Source organism: Pectinophora gossypiella, chromosome 2 (genome assembly GCF_024362695.1).
Source record: "Pectinophora gossypiella chromosome 2, ilPecGoss1.1, whole genome shotgun sequence".
Taxonomy (NCBI): Eukaryota; Metazoa; Arthropoda; class Insecta; order Lepidoptera; family Gelechiidae; genus Pectinophora; species Pectinophora gossypiella.
This window is the reverse complement of record NC_065405.1, coordinates 15,226,599-15,237,701: the sequence shown is the minus strand read 5'-3', so window position 1 is coordinate 15,237,701 and position 11,103 is coordinate 15,226,599. Positions and strand designations below refer to the sequence as shown.

Sequence of the window (11,103 nt, the reverse complement as noted above, 5' to 3'; positions counted from 1 at the left end):
GAAAATAGGCAGATACACTTTGTTTATTGAATACTCCAATATAATAACACTCGCGAATGTCTTCCGACTAACTTAATGCGATCATTAACCACAAAACACCACTTCGTATTAATTATTTAGATTACTCAATGAAGAAAGCAACTGTCCCGTTCCCGTTTCCCGCCGAAAAGCCCAAACAGCTGTTATTGACAGATTTTTTAACGTCAATGTTGTTTTTTATGCAAAGCATCTCAAATTATACAGCCTAGTTGTAAATTATAATTTTGCATTTCGAAATGTTTACCATACGCGTTCAGGCGGTACGGTATGAATCATTTTCAACGTCCCACTGTTTCACACCTGTGCGTAAGGGATTGAGAAGTAGCCGTCCCACCTAACACTTTTCTGAGAAAAAATATAAAAGAATGTGCGACGTTATACTATGCACCCGAGACCGCAGCATATCCTTCACAGCATGAAGGAGATTAATACGAAACTTACTATCAATCTCATTCGAATTCGTACGATAATCAACAACTGACATCGCTTGAGCTGGATCGAGTTTTCTAGTAGATCCATTATATAACTTACAATCTTGTAAGCTCTGTTTTTATGTATATAAAACTTTTAAAATTAAACTACAAATGTTTTAACAAAACAGCCTTTATTCATAAACAGCCTATAAAAGCAACACAATCCGTTGCACTTTAATTCATTGCAACAAAAACGCTTTGTTGTGATTAAAATCATTAATGTATAATTATGTTACTATTGATTAAAACCATTAAGATCAACGCTTGCAAACATACACTTACGGTGGGTTTTTGAGCACCGGAAGTTAATATAACTTAGTCAATACAACTTACGTAAGTTGGTAAAATACATAACTTTTAACCGGATATTTGCATAAAGACAAAAGATTCTAGGATTTTTTTGGCGGTGACAGACTCCCATATTAGTGTGTCGACGGTCGATACTTTCAAATATTTATTACCATTCCAAAAAAACCTGTTTACATTTGTACCCATATCCATGGTATAATAAAATAACACAAGGTATGTATGCTCGATCCTGTGAAAAGTCGCCATTGTAAGTGTTACTATTAAATTGGTCCTCCAACATTCCAAGGACTCAAATTTTATCATTGAAAATTAAGCGAATTACTGACTAACGTACTTATTTGTTATCACTTGACACGTATATAAAATCATTGAAACTGTAAGTAAATATTTTACTAAAAGTTCAAAATTGCCTTGCAAAGTAAATTAAAAACATTAGTCGTGGGTATTTTTTTTTACAAAATAGCCAGGGAGGGTGAGATGATGTCAGCGCGGCTAACTTTGAAATTTTGGCTGTCATTTTTGAGAATACATAGTTTTATTATACCATGCGTATATCCCTGAACAAGTCTAGTTCAATCCACGGGTTATAAGGACAGCCCAGTTTTTTAGATTTTAATTTTTTATGCCTTAATAATTTCTAAGGTCAAAGGCAAATTTTATAATTAAATAAGGTACACATGATATTTTTTCCTATATCATAAAGATATTACATAAAGCAAAATCACTGTAAATGATTACGTAAATTATTTGACACATAATTAAAACTAATATAAAATATAATTATGGCCAATTATTTTTGGTAAACTCTGGACAGAATCGTACATAAAACTATTGATATAAATATACAATACATAGTCACTACAATATAAAAACTGCTGCATGTACACAAACTGTGTAGGAAAAAAACCTAATTACAAATAATTTCTTAGTACCTAAATAAATCAATAAGATATAATATAATTAGAAATTATACATATTTGTAAAATAATAATTACCTATAAACTGTCTACTAATTAAAGCTATAATTAAAGGTTTTTTATGATTGCCAACGTAACACAGATTGTGGAATAGGAATGTATAACTACCTACATTAGCGTATATTACATGCTTGATTTAAATGTACTAAAATAAGTTTAGGTCATTGATGTAATAGGTAGGTATATTACTTACTATGTTAAGGTACTTGCTAAAGAGAGCTAATTTAGGCACTCACAATATAAACCTACAAAAAATCATAATGTTACGTCACTGAGTGACGGTATCATTGCGATCAATGAAATATTGCTTATCAGATCTTCGAATTGACTTCAAAACAATAATTTTGTTTATAAGATATAATTACTATTCAATTGTGAAAACTGCCCGCAGGTTGTACTCTGTACACTCGCAAACAAAACCGCTTTAGAAAACATGATACTCTTTGCAACACATTCAGATCTATAACACGAGATTCGTTTGTTTTGAGGAGATTACTCTCTATGCAGTACTGGTCGCGGCGGTCTGGGAACTTGGGGAACGCCTCGGTGCAAAAGTGGGGGTAGTACGAAAAGTCCTCCTGTATGTCTATGTAGTGGTACTTCTTGGCGTGTTCACGGACTTTCTGCTCCAAAGAGCAAGGAGATGCCAGGTAGAATCTGTATTTCTTCTTACTGTCATGTAAGAGCATCTCTGCTTCAGTTAAAACGTCGTCAATACGTTGGAACAAGTCGTCCGTGGGTAACGAACCGTATTTGTGAATAAACGTAGACGGCGCCAGTCTGTACTTGTGTCCCGTCTTTTTATCTTTCCAAATTTTGTTGGTACTCTCCAGTTGGAGGAGAAATGTGGGTATGCTGTAACTATGTGTGGTGATAACATGAGTATGCACACCGTAGCTGCTCCTAATTTCTCTGTAAAGCGTGTTGGCAAAGGGATATATGCCTCCTTGGTGTACAAAGCCGAAGAACAGTGTTAGTATGATATTGGTAATGTACCAAATGGCTCGTATAGCCTTTTTATACTTCCTGGTTCTTGGTTGGTCGCCTTCGTTCTCGTAAAGGTGGTTGCCGAAGAGGTAGACCAGGGGTAGTAGGACTGGGATGATGAACCGGGCTTCCTGATGCGGGAAGATTGAGAGCAGGGCTACTGGCGTGATGAGGGAGAACATCATAAGGCCAGTAATGCTCTGGATCCGCGGGAGCTTGCTGTATTGGCCGCGCATGAATCTGAAACATTATTTAAACTATTTCCATTCTATTCTATAAACAAACACAACAAATTGGGTCGTGTACTAGATTCAAGATAAATCATGAAATTCTGATTACTAATTAAAAACAGATCTAAACGCGTCCTAGTGATCTAAGGAATGGAAGGATCACGTCACGTTTAGCATGTCACAAAAGTAAAGAATTGAAAATAATTTAAACACATAAATAAACTGACGCCCATGTCCCACCGGGGTAAGCAGAGACTATAGAATTCCATTTGCTTCGATCCTGACACACTTCTCTTGCATCCTCCACATTCATCAATCGCTTCATACACGCACGCCGGTTCAGAGTAGATCGTACTAAAACTTTTCTACGGACATCTCCAATTTGGTCAATGTAAATACTTCTAGGTCTTCCTCTGCCAGCCCTACCATAAACTTTCGATTTATATGCCGCTTTCGCAATCCTTCATCCGCAATAAAAAAAAGACACAAAAAATCATGGACGCACAATTCCAATTGGCATTAACTCAGAATCAAGGACTGGACGGTCTCGCGTGAGCCAAGCGCCTGTTACTTGTTTCAACTTGTTTGCATCTAGTTTAAAACTCTAGAGTTTTAAAAACTCTAGAGTTGGCATCTACTTTAAAACTCTAGAGCCTGGCTCACGCGAGACACGTCGCGATCGCGCGCCCCTGCCGCTCGCCACCTGTACACCCGCGTTTGCCCTTGCGCTTTGAGTTTAGTACGCGTTGTGCCGTTGTACAAATTGTGTGACGCGGGGCGGAAGGCTTGGAGGGACACGCTTCTAAGTTTTATCCAACAGGGAATGGCTGGACCTAGTTGTAGCCGGCATGATGAAGGCTAGACCTAGTTTTACCCGAAAACAATCGGCTCGTACTAGGTTTAACCAAGAGTAAGTGGCTCCACCTAGTTCTAACCGGCTATAACTAGGTGTAGCCGCACTTCGGGCATTAGCCGTAACATGTATACATTATACGGCTACCCCTTTGGGGAAACAGACTTGATGTTATGTTGAGTACCTATAGGTATCCCAATTCTCACGACTATGTTGCGGAAATATTTTTTATCAATGCTTTGTCAACTATTAATTTAGTTCTTATGTTAGCGTAGCGTATTCTAATTTAAATACAATACGATTGCGAAAAGTTCTCGGTTAAAGAACTTAGCCTTACCTATACCACATCCTGGACACTTCATACAAACAACCTCGTTTTACACAGACAGCACACATTTGACGTTATCGTACGCCATGTGTTCGAGGGGCGGGTGGGGGGATGGGTGACCTAGCTCAGCCGCAAATCATGATCACCAGCCCATTAACGTCCTCACTGCTGGGGCACGGGCCTTCCCTATGGATGGATAGGGAGATCGGGCCTTAAACCACCACGCGGGCTCAGTGCGGATTGGTGGTTATTAACGACTCCTAATGCAGCCGGGACCAACGGCTTAACGTGCCTTCCGAAGCACGTAGGAGCTCGAGATGAAAACTTTTTTTTTGTGGTCACCCATCTTATGACCGGCCTTTGCGAAAGTTGCTTAACTTCAACAATCGCAGACCGAGCGCGTTTACCGCTGCGCCACCGAGCTCCTCTAGCCGCAAATATGTATTGATAATAGTTAGTTATCTTGTAAAAATAATGGTTTTGGGATATGGTGTGCATATTTATAGAAGAGCCAATTAAGATAATTCACCGTTATCTGAGTTTACCCCGTAATGTTATATTTCACACGTCTCCCTAGCATTATCCTGTTTTTTCACAGGGTCCGCTTACCTAAGGTGCAGATTTGACAGGTCCCGTTTTTTACAGAAGCGACTGCCTATCTGACCTTCCAACCCGAGAAGGAGAAAACCAGCCCAATACAGGTTAAGTCACACCTCCGAAAATGCATTTCTCGGAAATGTGGGTTTCGTCACTATGTTTTCCTTCACCGCTGAGCACGTGCCGTAATGTTATATTTACATACATACAAACATAAACAGCCTATATACGTCCCACTGCTGGGCACAGGCCACCCCTCAATCAACCGGAGGGGGTAGGAGCATACTCCACCACGCTGCTCCACTGCGGGTTGGTGGAGGTGTTTTTACGGCTAATAGCCGGGACCAACGGCTTAACGTGCCTTCCGAAGCACGGAATCATCTTACTTTTTCGGACAATCAGGTGATTCAAGCCTGAAAAGTCCTTACCAAACAAAGGACAGTCTCACAAAGTGATTTCGACAATGTCCCCATCGGGAATCGAACCCGGACCTCCAGATCGTGAGCCTAACGCTCTAACCACTAGACCACGGAGGCTGTTAATGTTATATTTACGATATGAAAATATCAAAATAGGCACGCGAAGTGCGTTACGATTGTTGTTAGTTTTTTTTTTTCAGTTCTTGAAACAAAAGAGGCGATACTTATATTAATATAAGTCGCGGTAGGTACGGTCACGAAACCATGTCACATTAACTTTTTTTACAAATTAAACCGTAAGTCTCATTAAATGACAAATATGATAGTGCGACAGGGTTCTAAAGTGTACATGATATTGCTCATGACTGAGTCATGACTGTACGCTATGATGGCCGGGTGTACTTTATTGTATTCATCAAGTTTCGTGTTAATTTATGGTTGTATTGATTGAGCGAATTGCTATACTTTATGATGTAAAACGGCCATCATAGCGCGCCGCTAGTTTATCTACTTTATTACTAGTTTCTACCGTAGACCATATCGCCTTCTAATTAACACATGCGTATTGTTTGCATCCTGTTAACTAACTATTACACTATTAAAAACGGCCTCGGTGGTTCAGTAGTTAGCGATGAGCTCACGACCCGGGTCCCGTGTTCGATTCCCAGGAATATCACGGGTTTTGTATAGAACCAGGTTAATCACTCGACTGTCCGAAAGTAAAATGATCCGTGTTACGGAAGCAGGTTAAGCTGTTGATCCCAGTTATTGCTTACTGATGAAATACATAGTTGTTGCATGAGCCATGTCAGGAGCATTAGTGGCTCAATAATATCCATGACACTATTTGGCTCAATAATAACCCTGGCACATAGTAAGACACATCGTCTATTTGTAGCCGTAACATGATGCCCGTATAGGCACGCGATAAATGACCCATTGAATTGATTACACAACGCTTAACGACACTATGTCGCTTCGCAAGAAGGCGATAAGGACTAAGGATAAGGTCGGAAGGCGATTTTCATTCAAATGATTGCAGAGCTTAAGCTGTTTAGTGACGTGACTCAAAAAAATTGATACCAATTTTTTTTTCAGCTTACCCTGGTGAGAAATAGACATGAGTTTATGTAAGTATATATTTTATAAAGTGTTTACTTACAATGAAGTGCAACTGTTATTTTTTAGAATATAATTTCCACAAAAGTATTAAATTCCTCTTATGAAACTCTGTATTTTCGTGCATCTAATTTTCTTTTGTTTGTTTGCTTATTTTGTTAATTTTCACAAAATTTTTGGGTATTGGGTATCAAATTTAGAGTAAAAATATAACAATGAACTTTTAAAACTCTTACCTGTACAAATTGCACGTCAGTGTGACATACGCCAGTATTCCCAGGACATTGAACAGCAGAGGTACATTTACAACGAGATGCAGCCACCAGGGATGTAACCCGTGCTGTCTCAAGTTCTTCATGTCTCCGTTGTACCGCAGAAAGTTCAATGGAGTCACCACCCAGTTGTCCCATGTTAACTTCAACGATTCTATATCTGCATTTGTTAAGTATCCATAATAACTTGAGTCTACTACAATAAGAACTAATATTGTGGGTATACTACAAAAGATTAATGATATAATACGGTAATGGAAATCTTTGAAGCCTACCACTTTGGACCCTAGTCCTCTATGAAGCCAGAAGAATATTGGTGGGAAAGCAAAACCGACAAATGTTGGACGGTTGAATATACCTATAACTACAAGTGAAGCAATAATTAAAACATTATTTAGGGAATGTTGAGGTAAATGAGTACGAAGTTTGAAAAGTTTGACTTTCTCTACAGGACTAGAAGCTTGATTATATCTTTCCTGTAAAAATTCATCATGATATATTATTTTGTCCGACCGCAACATGCATTGGGCCACCAAATATATCAGAATTGAAAAAAACATCATTTCAAATGTGTTTGAGAAACTTCTTGTGCAGTATACAAATAGCACATAGGAACTTGCAAATATTTTTAGTCTGTTCCTGAAATTCTGGCCATATAATACACATATTTTATAAAGACAATAATCGTTTATAAGCGAAAGGAAACAAATAAATAACCGTGGTATTATTAGTAAATAATATGGGGTTCTCAAGTTTACATTTAAGTAATGCTGAGTATATGGATTAGCAATACGAATAAAGTGGATTGGGGGCCCTAGTATCATTTTGGGGACAAAAATATTCCTAATGGGGAATTTAGGATTGAATTCCCATGTCCTAGCGACATCGACGATGAGTATATCGCCTGCAAAAAAAATAAAAAACATCACAATTGCAATAAAAAGGTTTTGTGTATTTGATGTTAAAAATTAAAGTTATTTACCTGTAATGACCTCCACATTTTGGAAAAACTCGTCAGGATGAATATATCCTCGCTGCGGCAAAATAGTAAGCACAAACCTGAGACACACAAGTAACCAATAAGACAACGGTAACTTCACCGGGTTTCTAAATAAAATCGCTTTGAAGATTTGACTTTTCAAAAACATATTATCTCCCCGCCACACGGGTGAGATAATTGCTGATAATAAAGTGTATAGATTCGTATCAGTAGTGGCTTGAAATTATCAGTTTTGTGATAACACCGAATAAAAACCCCACCAACACCAACTATTTTGACATTGACATTTCAAGGGAACTTCGTTTCATTGCTTGTTTTGCCGTGGTCGACACCGGTTTTATCATTTACTTTAATATTTTTTTATTAATCAATGAGAACTTTCACATTTAAAATAATATTTTCATTATAATAGTAACTATATTTCTTTTACAGGATCAGGATAAACAAATATTTATTACTGTTGTTGGATGAAACGAACAGATTTTTGAATGGTGGGTCAATGACCGGTCGGAGGGTCGTGTCCCCGTGTTGCTTTAAACCGCGCGCAATTTAAAAAATAATTTTAGTTTTTTTGGGACTATTTTCTTGTTTACTAGCCGAGCGCCCCAAAAATCTTTTAGTAGCTCGAAAAAGGTAACACGAGATCGAAACTAAACTTTTATTAGGTCTCTCTACTAAAAGTGTTAGGTACCCACTTACTTCCTTCGTCTTTGCCTCTGTAACTTTGTGAAAAACTCTTGCACTATCACGTTTGGATGCTGCTTCAACGGTGGAGCTGTGTAGGTGAAGGATGGGTTCCGCACCATAGAATTGGATAGATACTACAGGCGCAGTTTTAATAAAATAAAACATGGACAAACATGATATGATTTTATTATTGTTTTATGTTACATGAGCAATTTCGATTACTTTGGCACTTTTTGCCGTATTTGTTCAGTAAGAAATATAGCCACATACCAGACAAAGCTTCATCATCTGTTTATTTCATCATCATTAGGTTGTTGCCAACTTCATGAAGACGCAGTTTGTGCCGATGTTTTTGGTCACTTGAGTGTTACGTATAGATAGGCCACCTTGACCGTCACTAACTATTTGCTTCTGACTGTACCTGATAGGCCTGAGGATGCTCAGTCGGGAGCGAATCTCGGGTCAGGGTGTCGTATGATAGGATTATATTTGAAACATTTTTATTTATCTGTCTGTGTACCTTTTTAATAAAATAAAATCTACCCTAGCGGGTCGGTATCGGGGATATGAGTACGTTCTACATATTATTATTATAAATGCGACTACATTTCTTCCTGAACAACTAAAGTAACATGAATACTGTTAATACTATCATTTACATAAAATATTTAAAACGTATACTGACCAAAAAAAATACTAAGTATTAGAACATAATTATTTGGACGTCTAAAATATTGATTACGAATATTAGGTTCTATTGCTAAGTTTATAATCGTGTGAACAATCTGTACTGGATTCGATGTATTTAGTATTTATTTCATTACATATTATATCCATGTGTGTGTGTATCAGGGTGTATTGTACAACTCCGCCTGCCCCTCAGGGGATACACGCGTTATGTTATGTTAGAAATTTAGAATATACCCAAGAAGGAATATTTTGTGCTATTAAATATAAAAATGCAGATGGCTTTTTATTATGTTTCTATTCATACAATAAACCATTTTTTGTCACAGGCAACCCTGATGGCAACTGGGGGGTTAAAATGGCCACATCGAAGCAATTCATCTATGAAAGCAATATTGCTATTTGACAGTTACTTTTCTATGCGCAAATGTCAAATTGCAATATTGCTTTCTTAGGTGATTTGGTTCGATGTGGCCATTTTAACCCCTCTGTTCATTAACATGAAAATTTCCATCTATGAAAATAACCATATTTTCTTGAACCATTGTTCACATTACACAAAATAATTCGAATAAAATTAAAAAAGTACATTTACTGCATCTTAAAAAATAAATAAAAACTAAAAATATAATAAATAAAAACAGCCCGTACACAAGTATGGGCTGGCAATATTTACATACAATATACAAGAGTGCGGTATAAAAAGTGATATAATGGCATTTATTGTACTTTGAAATGTGGGTTAATTAGTAGTTGGCAACTTATGCAGGCTTTACATAGAAACCGCGGCGCGAATCATATCGAGGGCTTCGACCAATAAACGCAGCGAATGATATCTATGTGGATAAACGTAATACGGCTATTGGTCAAGGACTTCGATCGCCATTGGATCGAAGCGCACGCGAGGCGATGTTGCCGTACCTAGCCTGCAGGGGCCTGTTTAATAAAACTTACAATTGTAAATTACGACAATTTGATGTTCATTACGTAGCTAATTTGAAACTGCAAAATATTTGTGATCACACACTCCGCAATGTACATCAAATTGTCATTGTAATTTACAATTGTAAGTTTTATTAAACAGGCCCCAGGCCTTACTTTTTGATTAGGATATAAAATCCTAAGATATACAGATAAGTGATATCGTAACGAAAACTTTGAGGGATGCTTCAGACCATGACTCTGAATTGATGTCAAGTGGAATTTTCCGTCTGAAAAGTATGGAACTGAAAATAATTAAAAAGTTCTGAGCTGAATCATCCTCGTCAATATTCGTTACGATGGTGGCAACACCCTATATAATAATGAGTATGTAGGCAACGTGCGTCATCGAGGCGAGTTCCTGACTAAACACTTTATGTACAGCTATAAAAGAAATTACGTCTCTAATAAACAGTCAGTTAGTTCTTGGTACAGCGTCTTCGTCATTTCATCTCCTTAACACACACGAGACAACAAGAGTTAAAAGTAATAATTCTGTCAAGTCATGGTAATAGCCACTATAATAACCCCAAGACGTGAAAATAATAGTACAGTGAAACCTGGTTAAGTGAGACATCAAGGGACCTGCAATGTCGTTTCACTTATAGAGGTATTCCACTTACCCAGTGTCTCAGATATACAGGTATAAATAAATATCTGTCTCATTTACAGAGGGTTCCATTAATAGAGGTGAGAATACAGGTTATTTCAGTTATACAGGTGCGATCATTAAATAAAATAACGTGTTATGTATTTTTCAAATAAACATCTGTATGATAGTAAAGCGAAACTAAAAATGAAGGTAATTGAAGCTCAAAATTTGTACTTACGTACTTGGAATTACGTGTGGAATTTGTGGGTAGAATAAGAATGAGTAAACAACAATGTTATCTCAGTTACAGAGGTTTATGCATATAAAATTTACTCGCTGTCTCAGTTATAGAGGTAACTATGATGATAAATCGAAAGAACGAATCCCAGATATAGAGGCTTACCTCGTCCCACTAACAGAGGTAATTCAGTGCCAAAGTGTTGGGACCTCAGCATGAGTTCCAGTTATGGAGGTTTCTCACTTATCCAGGTCCCACTTAACCAAGTTTCACTGTATATGGTAATAGTATAGAATACCAGAAGGTACAGTCGTA

The 11,103-nt window shown here is 37.5% G+C and overlaps 1 protein-coding gene across 1 annotated transcript; it reads right to left on the bottom strand.

The window, feature by feature from the left end:
- Nucleotides 1-624: 624 nt before the first annotated feature.
- LOC126378201 (GPI mannosyltransferase 4) lies at nucleotides 625-7,893 on the bottom strand. Its single transcript, XM_050026424.1, has 3 exons — nucleotides 7,586-7,893; nucleotides 6,568-7,507; nucleotides 625-3,025 (listed from the first exon to the last, which is right to left on the bottom strand). Exons 1-3 carry the CDS (start codon nucleotides 7,749-7,751, stop codon nucleotides 2,167-2,169), a joined length of 1,965 nt encoding a protein of 654 aa, XP_049882381.1. The 5' UTR covers nucleotides 7,752-7,893; the 3' UTR covers nucleotides 625-2,166.
- Between the last annotated feature and the right edge of the window lie 3,210 nt (nucleotides 7,894-11,103).

What these genes read in the sequence shown, in the direction of transcription:
- LOC126378201 (XM_050026424.1), bottom strand. Translation starts at nt 7,751, where the DNA reads ATGTTTTTGAAAAGTCAAATCTTCAAAGCGATTTTATTTAGAAACCCG. An exon ending in AAATGTGGAGGTCATTACAG is followed by an intron (nt 7,508 to 7,585) that starts GTAAATAACTTT and finishes TTTTTTTTGCAG; the next exon opens with GCGATATACTCATCGTCGAT. An exon ending in CTGACGTGCAATTTGTACAG is followed by an intron (nt 3,026 to 6,567) that starts GTAAGAGTTTTA and finishes ATAATGTTTCAG; the next exon opens with ATTCATGCGCGGCCAATACA.